At 35.1% G+C, this 25,039-nt stretch overlaps 1 protein-coding gene across 5 annotated transcripts in view; it reads right to left on the bottom strand.

Annotated features, from left to right (window-relative positions):
• The window catches only part of CCDC171 (coiled-coil domain containing 171), a 293,962-nt gene that overhangs the window by 157,693 nt on the left and 111,230 nt on the right, over positions 1–25,039 (bottom strand). For all 5 annotated transcript variants that reach the window (XM_071221606.1, XM_053924635.1, XM_071221605.1 and 2 more), the window contains 7 exons: positions 24,233–24,339; positions 22,386–22,475; positions 21,164–21,364; positions 18,374–18,541; positions 16,865–17,053; positions 3,884–4,388; positions 3,065–3,181 (listed from right to left, as the gene is read on the bottom strand). In XM_071221606.1, coding sequence (XP_071077707.1) covers positions 3,065–3,181; positions 3,884–4,388; positions 16,865–17,053; positions 18,374–18,541; positions 21,164–21,364; positions 22,386–22,475; positions 24,233–24,339 — 1,377 coding nt within the window. The remainder of the gene's footprint in view (positions 1–3,064; positions 3,182–3,883; positions 4,389–16,864; positions 17,054–18,373; positions 18,542–21,163; positions 21,365–22,385; positions 22,476–24,232; positions 24,340–25,039) is intronic.

The following is a 25,039-nucleotide window of genomic DNA, read 5'->3' as shown; positions in this document are numbered from 1 at the left end:
TTAGAGGAGGAAAACAGGAATAAAAAAAACGCGCTACACCACCTACCCCCCCACCCCAGTGAGCCAGGTAGGCTACATTCGGACTATAAGATGCACCCCCCTTTTCCTCCCAAATTTGGCGGGGGGAGTGTGTCTTACAATTCAAAAAATACGGTACTTTAAGCACTTTAAAAATTAAGTCATTTCATTCTCTAAGTAACACTAAGAGGGTTTAAATAACGCGCCACATCACACAGCTAGAGTCAGAACCAGTATTCAAAGCCAGGCAGGATCTCTGGTTAACCCTATACCATCTTGTCTCCATTGTAGAGAATGTCGGAAATTTCAGAATAGAAAGTTAATAATTAGTAGGCTAAAAATGTGTACACGTAGATGGGAGTGTGTGTCTGTCATTAAGGTCATACACTACTCTCACGGTGAGATGGGTGCTAGGGAACAATTTTGTGCAGCGCCCTCTCTACGCCAGGTACCACACAAAATTTTAGAAGTATTATCTCATTACATCCTCAAAACAACCAGAAAGATGATACCATCTCCATTCATAGGTAAAGAATGTGAAGCCCAGTAAAGGTCAAGTAACTTGCCCAATTTCATACCACTACTAGCAGAGCTGGATATAAAATCAAGCCTACCTGTTCAAAGCTAATGAATAGAGAGCTCTTTCTACTATAAAATAATCCTTACCCATTTAGTTTATTCATACACCTAAATTATAACCTCACGATTACATACTCTGTTATGGTTTTACATTTGTTACCCTCATTAACATCTGTTGATAACCTCTGATATACTTTAACTGTTGGAAGATATTTTCCCATCTTTTCTGCTAAAACATCTAAAATTCCTACTACTAGCAAACACTTAAGAATGAAAGTGTCACCTGAGAAGGATAATATATTAATCCCTCATCCTGTGTTGAAAGAATAAGCCCAGAGAGTTAAGCCATCTCTGCAGAAGGCCCACGCTGATCACTCTGCACTAGCCCGGTAATGCTCAGGTATCTACCTGTCCAGATCGCATCTCTTCCAATGTGCTCCAGGGCTGCGATACATCAGTTGTTCTCCCCCTTACGCAGCAGTTTCTTTCCCCTCCCTAAGTAGTGTTCATTAGCCAACAAACACTTAAAGCCTTCCCTAAAACTAAGTCTCCCTGAACTTGCTATATCCCCAAACTATTAGAGGCACAACCAGGTTCTCATCTCAAAGGCAGCTCTGTTCCTGCAGATTGGCAGGCACTTAAAGACACCATTCTTGGTCTATCTTCTATTTGATAAGTCTTATTCACATATACTTTTATCGGTGCATCAATAACATTGTGTCAATATTTTAACTTAAAAATGTTGCAAGGGAACATATGCTCAGGGTGGGGAATCACTGCCTACTTTTATAAAACCTCTACAATCTGACCCCATGCCAATGATCCAAGTTATTCTCCCACAGTTCCCCAATATGGTTATTAGAAAATACATTTCAGTAATCGCCATCGATAAGCCAGGCCTGTTAGGCATGGATTTCCCTTCTCATCTCTTTAATGTCCCTTCTTCCCATTCTATCTCATTCCCACTTCTGCAGCTCTGCTTATGCTACGCACTTCTGAAGGCCATCTCTCCTCTCTAACTTACTATCATTCCAGACCCAATTAAATTACTAAATCCACCTAAAGCCTTCCCCATATTCATACGCCCACACTGCACTGCAGTTCCTATGGATTTTTATGGTTAAAGCCTGTACTGCCCCATCTAATCCTTCAATACATTTTGCCTAACCTGTTCATGAATTGTCGTTCTTGTTCTATAACCACTGAGCATATTTTCCAGAGGGCCAGATTGAGTCCCATATATTTCTTTTATCTCCTAAAGTATATACAGCACAGTAATAAAAAAACATGTTAAATAAATAATATAAAATAATTGAAAAAAAAATTAAAGCTTAAAAAACCAATCTATTTTTATGTGTCCACATACCTACAAAGAATATGACTAACACAAATCATCTGTTTATTAAAATAAATACAAAAACTTCTATTAAGTTTTTTCAAGAATATTACAGTTTTGCTTTGAAGCAATGGTACCAACCTTCTCAAAATATATTTATTCAGACTTTTATTTAAGTCTCCAAACTGAGTATGTCGAGGCTTTGCCAATATATTAAATATGCATATTGGTTACCAACATCAATTACCACAATCTAAAAATAATCTCTGAATCATAAGTTTCCTTCTACAAGAACCTAGGTTTAGGTTTAGGTATTTGAAATCACAATAAATGATCTGTATTCACATAACAGTGTCTAAAAAATAAAATTACATCCAAAATTATTATTTCATTAATGTTTACAACATTTCACTAAGTAGGCAAGTATTAAAAACTTCAGTTGAACTATTAAAATGTCTGAAATGACAATAATTAGTCTAATGACATAGCTTAACCGATAGGTGACCGTATGTTATTCTTGTAGCATAGAAAAATTAATTTTCATTGAACTTTTCACACAAACATATTATGCAATCTCAGCCATGAGAAAATAAACTTGAATCTTAGACCTTTGGAAATTACAAATTATAGGAGGTTCCACATGTGGTAGAAAGGAACAGACTATTTAAATTAACTCCATTTAAAATTAATTTAAAAACGTAAAAACATCACCAAATGAGAAACAAAAATTTTCTGCTGGTTCAGTTGTTACTCAAACTTCTAAAATTTACAGGCAGAAAGAGAAATGAAGAAAAAACAGTATTATTTACAAAAAAATAAATAAAAAGAAAAAGCTAATGATGAGCAGGAAAATCAGATCACAAAGAAAAAAAAAAAGGGAGGTGTCTACATTCACCTAAAAATTTCACTTAATTTTCACTTAATAAATAAGGACAAAATTGCTCATCAAAATTGACACTAATTCCCTACATCATTAAATATAGATTTAACAATCTCCCTTACCTGAATAAAACAAAGATGAGAACAAATATATTTTCTTCCTAGATTGTTTATTAGAATTTGTACCATAAAGCATTTCTAAACATTTGCTTTTAAATGTATTTTGAGAAGACCTAAAAGAGGGAACCATACCTGTTTTACTAATGACTTCCTGTAACTCGGCCGTAGAAGCGATTATTGCAGCAAGAAGGTCAGAACTGGTGAGCCAGCTGAGTGCTTGCAGACAACGTAACTGCTCCTTTTGATGTTCTGCAACAATAGAAAAAAATCCATTATGCAACGCTACAAAAATTTATTAAAATCCATGTTAAAAACTCATAGCCATGTTCAGCTATTTAAGAAATAGATCAAAACTTAATAGAACTTTGCCTAGTGCACAAAAGTCTAACAAGAATGTTAGATTTCATTGACTTTATTTGTTTACATATGATTATTAACAGACATCAAAAAGAAGAGAAATTTTCTTTAGTTCTACTTATATTTCTTATATTACTTGCTTTTCAGAAGTTAAATTGAAATCATTGTTTCCTCGGAACAGACATTCACAAAATGTTAGCCGGAAAATTTATATTTGTCTCATTTTCACTGAGTTCTTCATTAGATTTTTAACTGATCATTTTATACTGATTCATAGAAAGTGAAAATAAATTATACTGCTAATTAATTTTAAATAGGGCATAGTCTCTGCACGGACTTAACTGAAAAACTGCTGTATAAACTCTACTGTGAAAAGAGCATTCAAGTCTGATAAAGCCAGACAAAGTTGAAATTATACATATTTGCTACTTGCTTTATAATTTAATGTTTACAACAAAAAATCAAAACTTAGTTTATACATAAATATACATGACAACATATTAAATGAATTTAAGTTTTTGCATAATGGCGAAACATTCATATTGCATTCCACCTGCATTCAACTTAGATTTTTAAAAGCACACATTATCTTACTTGGAAATTTGTGCTTGTCTTTGGGCTCCCCTGTGCACACTAACATGCCTATGCCTTCTTTGAAACTTTCCATCCAGGTAAAAAGAGAGGCACATGACTGGCCCAAAACCTTGAGCCTGTGTGCTGCCAAAATTGCAATAACACCTTTCCGGAATACACGTATCAATCCTTTGAATGGCTTTTTTTTCATCTTGGCTTCCACTTGCTTCTTTTCCTCTACAGTTGACAAAGCCTGGGCTAGAGTTCTCACTTCCAATTTGAACAATTCAAAGGTGGTGACCTGCTCCTGGAGAAAATCTCTCTGTGTAGATAAGGCACAAGATCGGCTATAGAGAGGATATAAGGCACCAGCCATCAAGGCACAGGCTGCCAGCAAGGATGTTTGCTCCTTTTGAGTCTGTGACAACACATTCTTGATGCGTGAATTTTCAAGAACCAACTGTTCATGTGACTTCTCAATATGGTTCAATTTTTCCATATTTTTTTCAGCAATTTCTTGAAATTTCTATAAGGAGAGAAGTCAAAATATGAAATAAACAGGTGTTTTATTAATTCCTTTCTATAGAAATAAAAACTTTTGCTGACAACTACTTCTTCAAAAGATCCATGTTCTAAAATATCCAACAAATACATATTACGACGGAGCAATAGTGAGCCAAACAACTTAGATCTGAGTGTGCACAGTAATTTTTTTAATTACTTTATTGTTGTTCAATTACAGTTGTCTGCATTTTCTCCCCACCACTCCCCCCTACCCCAATTTTTTTTTAAGATTCTACCTGTTTACTTCTAGAAAGAGAGGAAGGGAAGGAGACTGAGAGGAAGAGAAACATCAGTGTGAGAGACATCAATCAGTTGCCTCTCCCACGCCCCCAACCCGGGGCCTGGCCCGCAAAACAGGCACGCACCTGGACAAGGAGCTAAACTGGCAGGCCGGTGCCTAATCCACTGAGCCACACCAGCCAGGGCAAATGTGCAGAGTAATTTTTAAATCCTCTTACATAGTAGCTTTATATAAAGTAGAACACTTACATTTAAAAGTACTTCATAAAATTCCTGTACATTTATGAATACACATACTTAGAAAATCTCTACTTTTCCATTTCTCATAATTTTTCTTCTCCCATTCTTTAACTTTTATTTCCTGCTTTTAAACAGAAATTACACCACCAACAGAGGCTTTCCTATATAAGAGATGACCTTGCTTTTGCTAAAATAAGCAAAGGGTTAAATCAATGATACAACAAATAGCACTTGACTGTTTGCCATTTACTAGATAAGAAGGAACTGATTCAAAACATACTCATATTTCAGTTTCCTTCTTACCATCCCAAGACAGAGAAGGCTGGACAAAGCACAGCTCCAGTGGGGGGAGGAAATACTCATTGTAAGCAGGGCCTCAGCAACAAGCTGATTCTTTTTTCCTAATCAAGGTACTCACATTCCTAAAACCTAGTTTGGAACACAAAGAAATTTTAACTGCAGACACCATATTTTAATCACTAGAAAATAAACTAGCTCTCTATAAAATCTAATGACCAATCATTAAGGAATTGCTGATGTAGAATAAATTCTAGAACATAACAGATCCCAATTTCCTTTACAGATTCATTTATCATTCAAAAAACATATATTGATTAGTCACTAAATTCCTTGTGCCAGGAAAACAGACAAGTAAATCAATTACTCTGGTATAATGTCAAAATAGAGCTATGCCAGATTGCCAGAGGTACACAAAAGGGAGTTGACACAAAATGATGTTAACAGGCTTTTGGAGGGTTATGCTAAAGGACATGTAGGAGCCATAGCTACATTATAATAATTTAACCTAATCCTTATAAATCAAAGGTGCTCTAACAGCTTCATGTGGATCTTTAATTAACCAGGTGATCTGCCATGACTTGACCATGGAGGCCAAGGGGGTTCACTTTGAAAAAGGGAGTCAACCAAAGACAGAATCATGTTCCGGATATGTATGATAAAGTGAAGTACTATCTTCAGTATATGTGGGCATTAGGAAAATATTTCTCTTTGTATTATTGGTTCCGATGCACTCTGTCTAAAATTTGATCTTGATCTTTGGGAGAGGTTTAGAATGAGTGTGTGTGTGATTCAAGTGTTACCCATGAACAACTAAAAGAATCAAAAGTATTTCTAAAACTGACGTTGGCATAAAGACCCGAAAGTGGTAAGACTTGGATGAAATCATACAAACTCTTGACTACTCTGCAAGATTTGGTATCAAAGTCTATCATGGACAAGGTTGATAGGCAGTTGTAAAAAGAATTCAAACTTGTTAAGTACACTGCTGAGAAAAGTAATTCCCGAGGCGGGAGAAGAGCTTCCCAAAGGTGTACTGTGAATTAAGTACACTCTGAGGTACAGCCCTGAGTGCGAAAGAGTTTAGGAAGCATACAAGAGGCTGCTCTCTGAAGGATTAGACTTCTTCTAGTCTTTCTCTGGGTAGGAGAAAAATATTATATTTTAGACATTGTTTTAAATGTTTCTATACTATAATCCCCTTGATTCACTCTAACTCTTCTCGAAAGTCCGACCTGGCCATTACTGTGAGAAATAAAGAAGTTGTGGCTTGCCCTAACCACATCCCCACTGAGAGCCACGCTGCGGTAGCAGTCAGTATTCGATCACTGGAATCGCGCCCCAGAGCTCCGTAGGAAGGCTGGTAAAGGAAGTGGTGACCCACTCCCAGCAGCTGAAAAAAGCAAGAAACATACTAGCCAGGTGAACTGCCTGGAAGCTGATGTGAAACACCCTTTTAAGAGAGGCAACTTTTAAGAAAAGGGAAAATTGACACTTGAATTTTAACTACAGAAAGCAGGAAGACTAGCACATAAAAAAGAGCCAGAAAACAGGATAATGTTTTCTGAGGAACTGCAAATAACTCACTATGTCTAAAGAAAAGAGAAAGATGAAAATTTAAGAAGTAGGTTGATAGCAGATAATTCAGCTAAGGAAATTAAACTTTATTCAAAAAGCTGTGAGAAGCCATAAAATCCTGGATCAGCCTCTCTGCTTCAGTGAACGGACGGGAGGGTCAGAAACAGGAAGACGGCCAAGGGAAACCGCTGGACTTGCAGGGAGCAAGTAGAAATTACAAAGGTTAGTTCCATATTCTCTCCCAAATCAATTCCATCAGTTCAGTTAGAGGAAAAAAGGAAAATTATAGAAAAATCTAAGGTAAAAGAGGCATACCAGTCATAGCAACATAATAAAAATAAAACTGAATCTAATCAGGTTCCAGGTGGCTGCCTATTTACATATTCATGGATCTCAAAGTTTCAGGCTGAAGTGTTGTTTCAGCAAAAATTACTTTGTTGAATGAAAAAAATGGTAAAATAATCAATAAATATATTTTTTAAATGGTAAAAAGATATATTTTCTCATGATATTTTAAATCGAAATACTTCAAAATAATATTCAATATCATTGGTCAAAATCAAGCGGATTGCTGAAGGATAGCCCATCGTGGAAAAGACTGATTAGTTTTAGTGCATGATAGACCGCAAACTCCCCTGCCGTGCACTTCCAATTCCACAAACCATCAGGTTAAAGCTGAAAGTGCTGTAGAGAGGCAGCCAGAAACTGACAATCCTAGGATGAGCATGAGAAGGTTAGCTAAAGCAGTGCTAGCCCCTGGCCAGGTGGCTCAGTTGGTTGGAGCATCCTCCCCTTACACCAAAAAGGTTGTAGGTTCCATCCCCAGTTAGGGCACATACCCAGGTTCAATCCCCAGTTAAGGCAAGTACAGGAGACAACCAATTCATGTTTCTCTGTCACTCTCTCTCTCTCTCTTTCTCTCTCTCTCCTTTTCTTTCTCTCTAAAATCAACAAACATATCTTTGCATGAGGATAAAAACAGAAGTAAATAAAATCTAAAATACCAAAAATACCCCCACTTCTCTCCATTTAGAGAAAAACAGGAACATGCTGGAATGTTTTTAAAATACAACTGAGATTCCTGACTTACACAGCCAGCTTTCATTTTAGGTTACCCTGTAGAAGTAGTGGCAATGTAATAAAATGGTTTTTGAAGAGCTTTCTGTCATTTTATGGCTCCAAATTTTGGTTGTTTTTAGTAACTGTATTTTTAAAAGTACTGATTAATATTAACTATTACCACTATGGATGATTTCATGAGACTTACGTCATTTCTATTGTAAGAAAGAGATGTCATTCACAATTGCTAAAAGAATAAAAATAAGATGAAGAATACATGTGAAGTCTGTTGATAAATAAAAATTAAACAATCTCTGAAGACCGTTTGTTGAATAACCACTATTGTCTTAAATAATTCTTGGTTTAAGTAATTATAATCAAGATACCCAGTATCAATGCTTATTTTTAAAAATCAACTAGGCCAATATCAATCAGATAACTGGGATTAGCAAAGTAGGATATTTGAATTAAAGATTTAAAAATAATGAAACTAAAGTTTTTAATTTTTAAAGTTCTTATTGACAAATGTTATGACAGTTTTGTTCATTTCTGAGTCCCCGGCATCTCCACTGAAATCCGGAATCACAGACCTGACTGTCCAGCAGCCTCCTCTGGCCAGAGAGCTCACCGCCACCTCAAGCAGAATTACCCAGTCCAGTACTGTTGATTTTCCCTCTAAAAGTGTTCATAATAGCTCTCTTTGTATCAATAAATGGCACCAACATCCACTACATTATTCACTTCAAAGACATTAGTCAGTCTTCATTCCTCCTTCTTTCACCCTATCCTCTGCAGTCCCAAATCAAAGCCATTGGCAAGCCTGCATGCACCCGGGCCCATCTCCCCGCCACCGCCCCAGTGCCAGCTGTCATCACCACTAGCCATCCATGCCCTTTTCAATGCCACTTCATAATCCGTCAGTCCAATCCTACTGCTTAACCTCTTTGTCTTTACTGAACCAAGGTTCCCTGCTCAAGTTACTACATCACCATATGCCTTCTCCTGGAAAGGCTTCACCTTCTCCCACAACCCTCCACTTGGGAAAGGAGAGAAGGATCTGCTCTTTCATTTTCCAGACATGAACCTCACACCGCTTTTCACAATTTAACCACATCCTCCAGCACCCCCAGGTCATTTCCCTTTCCACTCCCCTAACGTAATTCAAATTCTTAAAATATTCAGAACTCATTTCAGGGTCTGCCTATTCCATGACACCTTTTACTATCATTCTCACTCACACACTGGCTTTGACCACCTCGAGACTTAATTAAACCACTCAAGTGTGTAATTCCTACAATGCTACTTATATCTTGTGTCTATATCTCCTCTCCCTCAAGTACAACAGAGTGTTACTTCCTAAAGGCCAGGAATTATTTACTACAGTGCTCTATGCCCTATAGGTACTTAATAAATATAGAGCAAATTAAATAATCCTTTACAAAATGTTCCTTGGTGCTTAGCACAGTGTTTTGCCCATAAAAAGTACTGAATAAATGCCCAATGAATAAAAAGTTTTACAGACTTAAGAACAAGAAAAATATAATTTAAAAAGATATCGTTTCTGAATATAATTTGGAACTTATCAACATGTCAGAATTCTGTGTTAAATTAACTCTGATAGGCCACAGGGACCTTCAGAGGTACTGCATTATTTACTGTGAATTATTCTTGAAGAACAAAGCTTGTTTGATGGCAAGACTAGAAACAGCTATAAGAGCAAATTTTCCTTTAAAAAAAAATCCTGTGTTCTTTACCCAAGGAGATTAAAGGCCAATATTTTTAAAGCAAACATAGGAACATCGCCTTCAAATGGGACAAAAGCATTCCTGGTACTGCAACCCTCCTTAGTGGGTTTAATTTCAAAAATAATATTCCAGAATTCCCCCACTCCCCCCAAGAAACAGTCTTATCTTGCAATATGTTTTAAAACTAAAAATATAGAATAGATACCCTTTACACATATTCCCTAGTCATATCAAAAATACTATATAATTTCATTAGCTTTCCTTTACTCTCTGCAAATTCAAAGTATACCCAAAATGCAGGGAAAAGACAGTTTCTTTCCTTAATAAATGACACACTTACTTCCTGAAATACACAAGTTTTCAGGGAGGCCTTGCTGGCTTACAGCACTCCATGAACTTGGAGACTTTGAGCCAGAAACTAGACACTCCCCTAGGGAGTAAAATTCTTTATCACTTTTGCTTGCTGAGTTTCTGTTCTTTATGTTGGCAAAAAGACAAATTGCAAACTGGACATTCAGTGACACACAGACATGAAAGAACCTCACTTAAAATGTCTTATTTTCATAAGTTACATATCTTGTCTTTCTATACAATGAAAATACTTTATAATACACATAAATTCATCTGCTTTTCCTATGATGTAAATGTTTCTCTGTTAAAAACAAAGCATGTGCTGTAGAGAAATTGGAACCCTCATACGTTGCTGGTGGGAATGTAAAATCATGTCAGGAGCTTTTGAAACCAGTTTGGCAGTTCCTCAAAAAGTTCCTATAGACCTACCAATCCTGTAAATTGATTGCCATATATATATATATACACACACACATATACACTCTAACCCCGTAATGATTATTAACTTGAAAATACTATCTGCATTTTGTAAATTTAGCATGTCAAAAATGATATGTACTCCTGTGTTTACTCTTTTGTTTCTAAGGCAAACAAATTATAAAATGCTCTTTGTAGAGCCAAGCTCTCAAAAGAACAGAGTTCTCCGTACCATTAGACTGAGAGTAAATGTGTCAATACGGGCAAGATGCTTGATTTGCTGACTGTTCAAAGATACTACTTCAGACTGCTGCAAAGTACGCATTACCTCTAAATTCTGACCTGTCTCTCGTCTCCCCTTCTTCTGGGTTTTCTGATCCCAGGTTGGCTCCAGTCTCCTTTTGAAGCCTTCAAACTCCAACCACCTCCTCTTCTAAGTTTATAGCATTCTCTTAGCAATTAATTACACACAGCCTTATAAGAAACCTTATATCATTTAATGTTTCATGTTTATTTAATACCTCCACAATTAAATTTGGCACTTTTTGAGGAAAAAACTAAGTATTATATCTCTTAGTACCACAGCATGAAACACAGGGTCACATATCTGGTATATAGCATGGAAAGTATTTATTAACATTAACTACATTATATAAAAGTTTGATAGTCTTTCCTATAGTAGTAATTTGGCAATAGAGTATACTAAAAATTCAGTATCAGGAAAAACGTCTGAGAGAGATAGACATAAAGAAACTACCATTTATGAATTGCTGACAACGTGGCACTGGTTAGCTTTTTCATGCATTACCGTGTTTAATTATTAATTAATCCAGAATCACTCAGAAATGTAAGTACAAGAAATATGAAACTGAGTTGTCACTACATCTATTTTCAGATATTACTTTATATAGAAAATAGCACATACTTCTCTTTAAAAAGTGTTGTATAGCACAAAAAAGACTGAACGCTAAAGATGAAGATAATGTAATAAAGAGAGCCTTACGTTCACTTTGCAATTTCTAAACACCAACCAAGGTGCTAAGCATTTTACATCTGTTATCACCATTCTAATTCTGTCCTAGAACTTCCTCGCTATGCAAACAAGTGGTATCAGCTCTCTGAACCTTAGTTTTCCACATCTGCAAAATAGAAATGATGCTTAAATGATGCGCAGCTCCAGTACGAAGAGGCATGCAAGGTACACAAAGCACTGAAAAGAATCTACCAAACATTATGCAAATTGACCAAATAACATTATTATTTAAAAAAATTTCTAGAGCAATTATTTGAATAGCAGTCAGAGGACTTACCAGTATTTCATTATAGGTGCCTACTCCAGCCAACTCACAGTCCATCAGAACATGGTGTGTATGGGATTCTGTCTAACTCCCTGTGAATTATTTCAGGCAGACATGTATGCCTACCCTCCAACAATATAAACAAGCTGCACTTTATCCCTGAATAGTTTTGGAATTCAATTAAAAGTTTCAACATCTAATAATAGTTTTATGACTGCCCAGATTTCTTGCCAAAAGTATAATGTCTCCCATGATGTAAGAGGAATAAAATGCAATATAGTATAATGTATCTCAGTTTCTTTGGTTTTTGTTCCCCATTCTAAACTCACTTAATTTTACTAAAATGTCAAACCTAAAATGTGTACAATAAACATTGCATCAAGGCTTAATTATACTTAACTGATAGTGAAAAATCTTTATTTCTAGAAGGGAAGTTCTTGTTCCAGTAATTTCATCTTTTTCAGGTAAAAAAGAAATAAGCACATATATACTAAGCCTGCAAATGCAAACTTGGGAAGTGGAATGCAATGTGGCACTGAGCCCAGATGCTTCAGCAGGCATAGGTGTGTGAGATATATTTATACAAAGGCTCCGAAAGCATGTAAATTCAAGAAGTACTCAACCATGTGGCTAGCACATTTCGCTCAACGCTACAAACATGCTATGATGCTAGAACCAAACTTTCTGTTCTACCAGTTTCATTTATCTGATAACAATTCCACTAATTGTTTTAAGGCCTAATACACATTCAAACATCTTGCAAATAACTTGACTGCACTTTTCAGATAAAAGTAACTCAAATCCAAAATTTGTTTTTTGTTTAACTAGCTGTACTTTACTAACCACTTCTTTACAATACCGAACATTAAACACAGGGATCTGTAGAGAAGTCATTTGTTTTCTAGCAGGTGGTCTCTATTAATGGCTATGTTCATCTGACACCAAACAGCCACTACAACACGCAACCCTGTGCAAAACCTGTGGGCTTCCTCCCTCATGACGTTATCAATGTAGTTTTCGAAAATACATTAAGTACTATAAAATGAGAATATTCTTATTTGCATTATAGCTTTCAGGGAAAAAGGAGAAGTATATAATTCATCATAACAAAATTTCCTAAAATAAAATTTATAGGTCCTGTAATATACATTACAATAGCAGTTTATCAAATATAATATCCAACTGAATTGCTGCTGTGTATTCAACTACATTTTATGAAAATTCAAATATGTTCATAAAAAATACAGGCTATATGCCAATATGTAATATTAATGTAATTTTAAGAATAATGAAAATAATACTTTTAATTTGCACACCCATGGATCAAAGCCTAGGGTATTAACCATTACTCAGAGAAAAGCCTTCAGTCAGGGCTTCTTTTAAAACATTAGCATTTGTGATGACTGATGCCCTTACTTCAGAAAGGGAATTGCTATGCCTTCCTGCAGATTTACAATAAAAGAAGTGAGTTCCAAACATTTAACAGAAAATGAAGTTGGAAGATTCACGTGACCTGATTTCAAGACTTCCTAAAAAGATACAGTAATCAAATCAGTGTAGTACTGGAAAAAAGAATAGACAAATAAATAAAAGATGAGAAAGATGGAAATAGATGGGACAGATGAGGAAGTCCAGAAATAGACTTACAAAAATACAGTAAATTGATTTTTGACAAAGGTGCAAACAGAGAAGCACAGTCTTTTCAACAAATAGTACTGGAGTAACTGGACGTCCATTTGCAGAAACAATGCACATCAACCTATACCTCCCAGCTTCATAAAAGCTAATTCAAAATAGATCAGAGACCAATGTGTAAAACCTAAAATTATAAAACATCTATTGTAGAAGAGAAAAAGGAGGAAATTCTAGTAACTGCGTACTAAGCAGAATTCTTAGATACAACACCAAAGGCACAAGCATTAAAAAATTGGTAAATTGGACTATATAAAAATTTAAAATATTTTCTATGCCAAAGTACTATTAAGAGAATGTGAGAAAATATTTTCAGATCATATATCTGACAAACGACTAGTATCCAGTTATACAAACAACTCTCAAAATACAGCAATAAGGAAACAAGCAACCCAATTAAAACTGAGCAAGCAATATATATGAATAGATAATTTACCAAAGATATACAGATGGAAAGTAAGCACATGAAAAAATGTTCAACATTACTATGAATTAGGGAAAATGTAAATTAAAACTAAATGCCATACCACTACACACCTACTTGGCTAAAAGGAAAAAAGAAAATGATGGAACCACACACTGGCACAGATGCAGAGCAACTGGAACTCTCTAACCATTGCCACTGAGAACACAAAACGGTACAGCCACTTTGGAAACCAATTTAATAGTTGTTTCTTATAAAGTTAAATATATACTTACTGTATACTGTATATACTTACTAGGTTACTGTATAACCTAGAAATCAGGCTCCCAATTATCTACCCAAGGGAAATGAAAACCTATGATCACAAAAATCTATCTGTGAATGTTTAAAGCATCTTCAGTTGCGGGGCAGAGGGGAGGGATTGAGCGAAAAGGAAAAAAAGACTCATGAATATGGACAGCAGCATGGTGACTGCGGGAGAGAAGGGGGTAGAAGGGGACTCGATGGTAATGGAAAAAATATACAATAAAACATTTTATTGGGAAAATAAATTAAATTAAATTCAAAAGTAAAAACAATGAAAAGGCCCATCAGCAACTATCTGGATAAACTGTGGTACGTCCACACAGTGGAGTATCACTCAGCAGTAAAAAGGAACAAACACTTGTAAACACAACAACATTAATGAATCCCAGATATATTTTTCTAAGTAAAAAAAGCCAGACCCAAATGGCTACATGCTCTATGATTCCATTTATATAACATTATGGAAAAGCCAAGACTCTAGAAATGAACAACAGACCCATAGTTTCTGTAAATGGTCAACTGTTTTGTTTTGTTTTCTCACAAAGGGAGGGAAGCTATTTAATGAGGAAAATAAGGTCTTGAACAAATTTTGGAAACAGTACATGCAGGAAGAAAATGAGGCTTCGGCCACTACCTAACATCACACACAAAAATACTGAGATGGATACACATAAAAGCTAAGACTATAAAACTTCTAGGAGAAACAATAGATTATCTTCACAACCCTGGTATATAGAAAGATTACTTAACACATAAAAATAAATACCCCAAAGAGAAAAAGATTTATAAGTTAGACTTCGTCAATATTTTAAAACTTGTGATCATCAAAAGAAACATTAAAAATGGTAAGTGAAAAACTGAAAGAAAATATATGTGATACATATATATGAAAAAGGATTTATATTTTAGAACATATAAATAACTCTTACAAATCAATAATAAAAACACAAGCAACCAGGTACTTGAATTGGTATTTCATAAAATAAGATATATGAATGGCCATTTAAGTAAATGAAAATGTAAAACATAATTAATCCCTGAGAAAATATGAATTAAAACCAAAAAAAAAAACCATAAAAACAACTAGAATGGCTAAAATTTAAAAGACTGACAATATCAAATGTTGCGAGGGTTTAAAACAGTGGAAACTCTCATATATTGATGATGGAAACGTAAAATGAATCAATCATTTTGGAAAAACTTTGACAGATATTTGTAAATATACACCTAGCCTATGACCTGGAAACTATACTTTTAACCAAGAGAAATCAGAACATATGTCAACAAAACACTTGTACAATAACATTTGTAGCAATTTTATTTGCAATAGCCAAAAACTGAAAATAATCCAAATGTCCATAAACTCACAATCCATCAAATTGTAATGTAATTATAAATGGAATAGTACTCGACCACAAAAGGAAATGACTTTTGATACAACCAACAACATGGATGAGTATCAAAAACATTATTTTGCATGAAATTAGGTATTTCACATAAAACAATGTTTAATAAAATTAAATTAAATTAAAATGTCAACCACCCAAAAGTACTGAACGACTCCTTCAAAGATGAAAGTAATCTATGATGTTGCTCCCCAGCCTACAGAGAGGGGAAGCTGACTGGAAGTGGGCAGGAGACTTTGTAATAAAAATGCTTTACGTCTTAAGTGGGGTGATGGTTACATAGGTGTTTCCATTGATCAAAACATCAAACTGTACATGCAAGATTTGTTCACTGCACTGTATGTCAGTTACTTCCAAAATAATAATTTAAGTCTTTTATTTCAGTAGTAGAAAATGCAGGGCTTATCACTAGGCACCCTTCATACAGTGAACAAATGGCTTCTTTAAGAGAGTATATTAATTCATTCAAATTCAGAGAAAGGCATAAGTTCACATAGGGCCCTTAGGTTTGGAAAAACAGAATGGTCTTATTTTAAGTAATCCAAAACTGTTTACTGGCAAACAAAAACATGTACATGGTTTCTTTTTTTTAATTATACTAGTCAATATCCACCTGAGTGGAACAAATAAGAGATTAAATGCTGAATCAAGCATGGGAAAAATATACAATCTTCTGGTTCCTAAGTCCTTTATCTTGAGAATACGGGACCTACCATTAAATTAAATATGACAAAACCATATACACTATCATTCGTTATTCCTGATTGAGCAGGAATTACACTCAGCAATACAAATCACGTTGACAAAAATTTGTGTGGGAAACAAAAATGGCTGGATTAACTTCCCATAACTTCTGGCCTCAATGGAATCCAACCCAGAAGACAAAATCCATCTCACAGTCAATTATTTTGCTTCAGGTCTACAACTACAACTCTAGTTCTTACACAATGTTAGGAGATATAACAAATTTCAACCCGAATGAATTAAAATGATGGTTCACATTGACACCCTTACAAGTGAGGTAAACTGGATTTAAAAAAAAAAATACCTGCACTAAAACTGATAATATTTTACCAAACCTCTTAACCCTTTATTTTAAAAAGTAAATAAATGAAATACAATTTTTGCATTTAATTGATCAATACATTGAGATATTTTAACCAGCAACCCATCTACTTCCAAACTTAAGTGAAAGACAATCCTTAACACTCATGCACACACAACACATATGCATTTATGTGAGTGTGAGTTTGCATGATCACACATCTCACTTGTGCCTGCAGAGTGGCATGTGGTAGTCAGGAAGTTTTACACTGACTTGACAATGGTATTTGAAATAAAGATGGAGCACCCATTTGCTTAAGTCCTCTGTGGAGGGAGCATACCTGTGCCCTCTTCTGCACCTCCAGGAGGAGCTCTGAGTACTGCAGCTCCAGCTCCTTCTTTTGTTTGTGCCAGCAGCTCTCCTGGGCTTTGATCTGCTCTGCCACTTTGTTGAATGTGTCTTCCTGGGTCTGCTGAAGCTCTCTCATCGTATCAGACTTGTTTTTACAGATATACTCTAGATGACTTATCTAAATGGGGAAACGCAACAGAGAGTAAGCTATGCTGACAAACCATTTCCACGTAGCACCTCCTCCAAAGAGCATCCAGAATTTTCTAATATATTTTATTCCTTAAGATTACATAATACTTTAAGTTGGAAGAATATCTTAACTTCTACATCCAAAGCTCTAGCTGTTCAGATATCTCAATGGGAAAGAAAGTATTTAAATGAGATTTACAAATCTACAAATATTTTGTATATAATAAAGCAGAATTTTCCAACCATTAATGATACTTTGAAACTGTGAAAATCTACTAAGACAACACCATCTCAAAGGGTTAAAACATGGACTCATTTTAATTATCGGTAATTTTCAAACCCACGATACGCACATTCACAATAATGAACAGCATCTGGGCCTCCCAATGCCTCTCATTTCCTCAGCCCCACTTCTCAGTGCCTATGGCAATATTTGCCAATCAGACCAACGGGAAATGCTCTCTCTCACCCTAAAATTGGCCCCGGATTAAAAAATAAACTTTGGGGAACAGTTCTTTTTTCATGTCCCTTTAACAGCAAATGTCACTGCAACTAAGATCTGGAAACTGGACCACGTAAACATAGTTCTGACCAGTTCAATAGATGAGAATCAATATCTTTAGTAGTGACATATGTTGGTCTGCTAAGCTATTTTGATTTTCTATAACCAAAAGAAGGTTTTTAAATTTTTTTTGAAAGACTGAATTTCTAAGCTTGTGAATGATAAAGTGACTATATGAAAGTCTACCATTTTCTCCTACAATATATTCATATACTTCTTACAGTCTAAAGCACTGAATGGGTTTGGTAATGCACAGTTTGTTATACTTCAAGAAATTTCATAAACATAATTTAAAATTTTTAACTGCTTTTAAAGTAACACCTCATTATATCCTAAGCAAAGAATTTTAAGATCATGTTTTTGAATAACTGTATCTTGTTTCTATTTTATGCTATCATAAAGAGTTGGTTTATTAATGTAAATGGCTAAGTTCTTTGAATTGCTTCATCAGTAAGATTAATTTATTTTCTTTTAATTAGGTCCCTGTGGCTAATACTGGCTAGTAGTATTAGCATGTCCTGCACAGAAAGTGGAGCTTAGAGACTTCATACAGACTTCAGTCACATTTACATGCCCACAGCAATGGCATCAAACTGAGTTGTAGACAAGCCATAATTAATGGTACTGAATTATTAACAGCCAAATTCTTTTTGAAATAAGATGAATGTCAGCCCCTCTTAATGATACTCTGATGTGGACAAATGTCACTGAATTTAATAGAGGTGTCTGGTGCCTGAGGACAGTTACCTTCTCATTAGCCCTGTTGAGGTCTGCGATCAGGGCATCAACATTCTCCTGCAAGACTGCACAAAGCTCAGACCAGGAGAATTTATCCAGCATGCCTTCTGGTTGTTTTATGAGCACACAGCCTGCTATCAAGTGCTGATACAAGGTATGAAGGAAGGTTAGCTTCTCCTGTGAGGAAAAAAAAGTAAATGAATTCCCGTATATAAACACTCTAAGAAGTAAAACACATAATATACACAGTAAAGAATTTATTTCAAAAACCTAGAAAGGAATTAAAACACTCAGGTCTCAGAATACTGTTACTTGGTGACTTGTTTTTCAAAACTAAGCATCAGATAGCAACTGAGAATACCTTACTCTTAGTATTCAAGATCAAAATGTGAAGTCTAGAAGCCGAAAGACCAGGGTTCAGACCCCACCTCTGCTACTAACGAGGATGTGATCTTAGCAAGTGAATGCTCAGGCCTCAGCTTCCTCAGTTGTAATGTTTCTAAGCTCTTCTAACTGAAAGTCTGTGTGGTACTGATAATTCTATAATTTCATATTTACATTCACTAAAACAGATGTTAAGTCAAAAACACCGTAACAGACAGCAGAGTGTTACTCAACTCTGTCAAAGAAAAAGGTACACCAATGTCTGAACTTTACAGGTTCACAATTACTCAGCTTTCGTCCTCCTCCAGGGATTCCAGTTTACTTACCACTTACAGGAAATCTATCCCGAGCCCCTTAGGCAAAGCAGACAGTGATATGAAAGATAACGGAAGATGGGCTCATTCGTTTCCCCACTTATAAGTTCATACAGTGTTCGGCACGAGGGGCACTTGTAGGTGTTTAAATATTACAAAGTAACAGTCAAAAAATGGACATAGCTGCCCAAGACACACTTTCAAAACTGTCCGATTAGAAATTGTAAAAAAAAGTTCTTTAAAATTACATTGCAGGGGGCAGGGAGGATGGAGACAACTGTACTTGAACAACAACAAAAAATAATAAAATAAAATAAACCATAAAAAAATTGCATTACATTGCCATTGCAATGAAGTACACTATCCAGTGTTTAATGACCCAGAAATATTCTGCTGTAGAATTTGGTAAAACGCTGATCCCACCTTGAACACACAAGGAGAGTTTACTGACTGAAGTGCCCGACGCTGTCTTCACAAGGCGTTTCATCTATACGGTCCCAAAGAGTGGGACTCAAGACAAGGAACTGTGAAGCTGCAAAATGAGTATTTTATGTGCATAAGATAAGTTCCCTCAAGATTTTTTAATGTATCAGCAGAAAAAGAAAATTTGTAAAAGGAGAAATTTTATCAGGAACAAAATAGAAATTTTAACCTTCTAGGTAAGAAAAACTGAATATACAGCATATGTAAAGGTTTATAATTAGAATTTGTGGGGAAGGTTTTCTGATATATATCAAAATGTGTATCTTAATCCTCTCTATATGCCCCTGTACTTTTTTCCAATTTAAAAACTAAAAAATTTAAATATGGAATTAAAATCATAAACTTGAGTGAGGATATCAGAAGAGTCTTCACAGAAATCCATGTCTCTTTCTTTTTTATGCAATCAAAGATGTCTTTTGCATTTCCAACGGGGGTAAGATGTTTAAAAATCTCATTAAATATAACTAAGCAAATGTAATATTCAGGCACCTAAAAGCTCCCCCTGCACATTTTGCTGTTGAATTCATCCTCAAGGATAATTCACTGTGTCGCCATTATGTCCTTTTTGCTTGGGCTGTGATAAACCATGCATGACAATCATCCCTTTGGCGTGAAAAGAGAATCTCGAGATCCAAAATCAATTCACACATGTTGAACCCAACCACACTGTTGTAGACATGCTGACTTTACAGTACAGTCAGGCTTCCAGTTTCCTTTAATCATTATCTGATGTGTAGAACAATTCCAGTCCCTTCATGTGGACACAATTTAAATCCCAGACTGCAAGAAGAGGGGAAAGAATGTTTCCTTTTTACTTTCTTGGCATGCATTTCATATTTGTTGAAGTAATGAACTCAATATGCAGGACAACTCAGATAAACCAGTTTCACACAAGCTACACTAGCTCCACGTCCCATGGGAAGAGGAAAATATAAGGTAATCCATTCACACAGCTCATACAGAATACGAAAGTTGTGTCATATTTTAAGAAGTCACTAATAAATAAAAATGGATAGCCCACTCTATAGGGCATCCAAATAAAGTTTTAATTTTGTGGGATTTTGTATTTTTCTAAATTGTGATATAGAGTAAGGAGACTGTCTATCACAGTAAATACTATCACTGTTTTGCAAATAAGGAAACTCAGATGTGGAAAGACTAAGCTGTGTGACTTGTCCATATTCACGGTTTGTAAACAGAAGTACCGGGATCCAAGTCCTACTCTTTCTGATTAAAAAAAATATTATTTCCACCATGCCAAGCTACTGAACTACTGAAATTAAAAAAATAATTGTGTCATTGGAAATCAGGCCAACCTTGAAAGAACTGTTAGAAGCACAGCTGCTTGAGATACGATGTTCTTTCTCCACAGAGAAAACCAGTGGTACAAGTGACAGGAGGGTTAATCTACATTACTTCTCTCACAAAACAGGATGACACAAGAGTAATGGAGTGACTGATTTTTGCAGCTGGCATGAATATTTCAAAACAGTCAGCTCAGAACAGTTTTTTAATTAAACCAAATTAAGAGTAAAAACAGGCATTTGATGTATGTAAATTTACAAAACTGAGATTAGTGAAAGGCCTTTCCTGACAGTCCTCTGGTCTCAGGTAATACCTCGGTCTCCTTATGGAAAGCCTGGGAAAGCTTCTGCAGTTCACAATCAGATTGGGCTGCTTGCGCCTTTTCTTTCTCCCAACAGTGCAGCACATTTTGTAGTTCCACTTTCAAAGTGCTGATTAGAGCCTCTCTATCTGCACACTTAGTGCGCAAATGACTTAACTCCTTGCTGACATCAGCCAGTTTATCCTGAAGGTCCTATAGGAGACACCAAAAACACAGGTTGTACGATGGGCAGCCAATATATGGGTGGGATTCATTATAAAGTGCATAATGAAGACTTTCAAAGCTTTAACATAAACGAATCACAAAGGCAAGCATTTGATTATAATGCTAAACATTAAAGGATTTTACTTGAGTATATTGTCTAAGCACAATACTTTAGCTGCAAAATTAGAAAATTTGTTATTTTAGCATTTAAACATAAAGTGCTAATAAGATAGCTTATTCCAAAAAGCTCCTTTATTTCAACGTACTATTAAAAAAATAACTTGGTGGTTCAGAAAAAATTTAAATAATATTTTAAGAATAAAACTCTTACATTTATAAAAACATTTCCTTCTCCATGAAATTCCAAATACTAATACAAAAAAAATGTGGCATAAAATTCTGCTATGCAATTTATTGCTTAACCTTAAATTCTATTAAGTATGTAAAGGACAAATGCAATATGAACCAACACACAAAAAAATTCAGCAATACTAAGCAACTCTGAGAGTTGTTTCTATAGAGAGATTATATACTATAGTTTTGCAAAACTGTAGTACATAAAAGTGGCACAAAAAATAAAACAAACTGTTTTCCTGGACTTGAGCCAGGTGTGGTCTTGGCCCATTACTAGGTATGACGTACTAAAAAACAATGGCTCCACCCAAAAATTATGAAATCTGACTCCAAATACTGATGTGCTTATGAAAAATGTTTACTATGTATCTAAGGGCGGACATTAAATCTTAAATCATTTTTTGAATCCATGGTATTATAATTAAGCCTAGGAAATAAATTTTCCCATTAACCAGAACAATTTCTAATCAAGTTTTATTTTTTAATGCAAAAACAGTCTTGTTACTTTGACCAACAATAAAAAATAAAAATTGTATCCGAATGTACTGAATAAGAAATAAGAAGCATTTTCAGATATTCTTACTTTAAAACTTTCCCTAAGTAATTACATTTGTTTCTTAATACAAAAGGAAAAAGTTATTTAAAATCATAATACCTTTATATTTTTAGTGTGGGCTTCTATCTTCTGTTTGGTAGAATCAAGTTCACTAGATGCCTTTTCCTTAGCATTGTTCACACTGTTCAGCTGGTAAGAGGAAATGTAAATAACTTCTTTATATTTTTCAAGGATGAGTAACTCAAAATGCAATTTTTCAATGTTTTTTATGCAATTACTTACTATAAATTTCTGAATAGTAATTGAGAGTCTTAAAAATTATTTCTTTTGGTTTACTATGTAATTTCTGTCACAAGCCCACAGGGCTCAACAGAAAAGAAAGCATTCAAGCTTAAAATGTCAGTGATGTTACAGTGTTTTTACTAGATGTCTGGACAAAGGATTTCATTCTTACTGTAAACAAATATAACTTTATTCTTAAAATCCTACTGGGCCAAAATGCCAGAAGCAGTGGCATCTATAAGGAAAGAAAAAAGGACAGAGCAAAAGACTGTTCCTTCTATACATCATGAGGGTATTCACTGGTCTCTCGCTCCATATGACAACTTCAGGGTCGGTCACATGCAGTCCTACTGGGAAGGCTTGTGGCAGGTCATCAGTTGGTCCTGCTCTGCTTGTGATTTATTTTCTTTGACAGTTCATTCTTCTTTCTGTCAGACTGCTCTTTTTGCTTTCTTTGCAGCCACCCCCTTGGTCTCCCCACTGCTGTCTCTGGCACTGGTTCACAACAAAGCGCATTACTAAGCCAAAGCCTGCTGAGTCGACTTTTCAACTGTGCTGAGAATCATGTGACATTTATCCTCCCAAATAACAATTCGCTGTGGGTAATATGTTCCTAGTTACCCTGCAGCTTCCAGTCCGAGGCCTCAGAAGAGTTTCATAAACTACTAACAATTCAGGTTGTCTTGCCTCACTGGGAAAGACTTAGCAATATTTATTCTTCATAGAAATTTCATTAATTCAGTGGTCACTTTCTTTTATGCTTTTTGAACAATTACAAAGGGAATTAAGAAGGCTCACTTTTCCTTCTTTATTCACCTTATTAAAGTAATATAAGCCCCTTCTGAAATGTGAAATGTAATAGGTTCACAGTCTTTGAATTATATTAATGAAACAGATAAACAAAAGGATAAAACACTAAATTCCATGCTGTGTAGATTTTTTTTGGTTCAAACAATCTGTTTTGCTAATTGTATTTAATGTAATTACTTTATATTATCTAATTTGACAAACTGTGATTAAGCAAACTCTTCAGCTCTTAAAGCACAAATTCATAAAATATTTTAATAATCCAAGAAAATTATCAACCCACACTTCAAATAATACAAATGAGATAATAAATAGAAGCATGGGCTTTTTCAATCAGCAAACCAAAAACTTCCAGGCTACATCAGACAGACAATTGTTTTCAAAAGCATCTATCAACACTTTACTCACTTTAGAGAATGAAAATTAACATCTCTTTTTAATTCAGATTTCCACAATTTGTAGAAATCCTAACCTAGAATACTGATAAGACCTAAATTTCCACTACCTACTCCAAATTTCATAAAAACACATTAAAATTTAAATATAACACATGTTACAGAAACTTAAATGACTTGCAAAAGTTTTGTATTAAATTAAAATAAATAAATTTTGAAGCTCAAGAGTGACAGACTCTTTACAACTTTAAAAATAACAGTGTGACCTAAGTTCCAAAAACATAAGTGAGACACGACTTTAGGCCACACTTAAAGAACAATGACAGACAATTTATTATTTTTTGTATCTGTGAAGCTTCCAATTCAATATTCCCAATTTTTTTGACCTTTGTAACAAGCAAGGGATACGTACTGCTGCAGGCCGAAGGCTATATGTGTGGAGCCAAACAGTGCAAGTGTTACCTCATTAGATGCCTCTTCCAGCTTGTTCTGGTAATCTGTCAAGGTACGCCGCAAAGTCTCAAGGACAACAGAGAAGCTGGGAGGTTTAGCTGTGTCCTTGTGGATGCCTAGAGAAAAATAAAGGATGAAAGTATACCCTTAAAGTCAGAAGGAAACAAAAGCAAAGCAAACAACAGATAATTACAATCAGATACGGCTGAAAAGACTTTATGAAATAGCACAAAGTCATTCTCCAACATACACTGCTGTATACTCAGATATTAATAGTCTTACTAAACAAGTGGTCAAATTAAGTTCATAATGTCAAGTTCTAATTTATGGCTACTTTGTACCTCACAAGGCCCACACTATGGCCGGTAGTGAGGTCTTTTTTCCCCCCATCTCCTAAGTAACTGAAGTGTTTGTACACACCTGTTAGCCAACAGTTAAGCAAACAGTCTCTACGAACATTGTTTGGGGGAGTTATACACACTTACTGGTCCTTGTGTTTCTGATCAGTCAGATCTATTGTATTTAAACATTAATTTCCAAACCCAAGAGCACATAATTTTCTGTTATGCTTGGAAATATTCTTCAATCCTTAAAATTCTCAAGTTACAATTTGAAATAAATAATGAATATGCTATTATCTACACAGACCCACATCATGTTTCAATTAAAACCCTTAAAACTGATACTCACTGTAAAAATATGAGTATTGCCATGTTATACCTCAAACTATTTTAATTTTGTTGGGCCGTAAGTTTGTTGAGCTAATCAAGGTTACTTGGTAAACTATAGTTCAAAATATTAATCCAAAATAATCAA

This window comes from Desmodus rotundus, chromosome 1, assembly GCF_022682495.2.
Source record: "Desmodus rotundus isolate HL8 chromosome 1, HLdesRot8A.1, whole genome shotgun sequence".
In the NCBI taxonomy this organism is placed as follows: domain Eukaryota; kingdom Metazoa; phylum Chordata; class Mammalia; order Chiroptera; family Phyllostomidae; genus Desmodus; species Desmodus rotundus.
The sequence above is the reverse complement of the archived record's forward strand: the minus strand, read 5'-3'. Positions and strand labels throughout refer to the sequence as shown.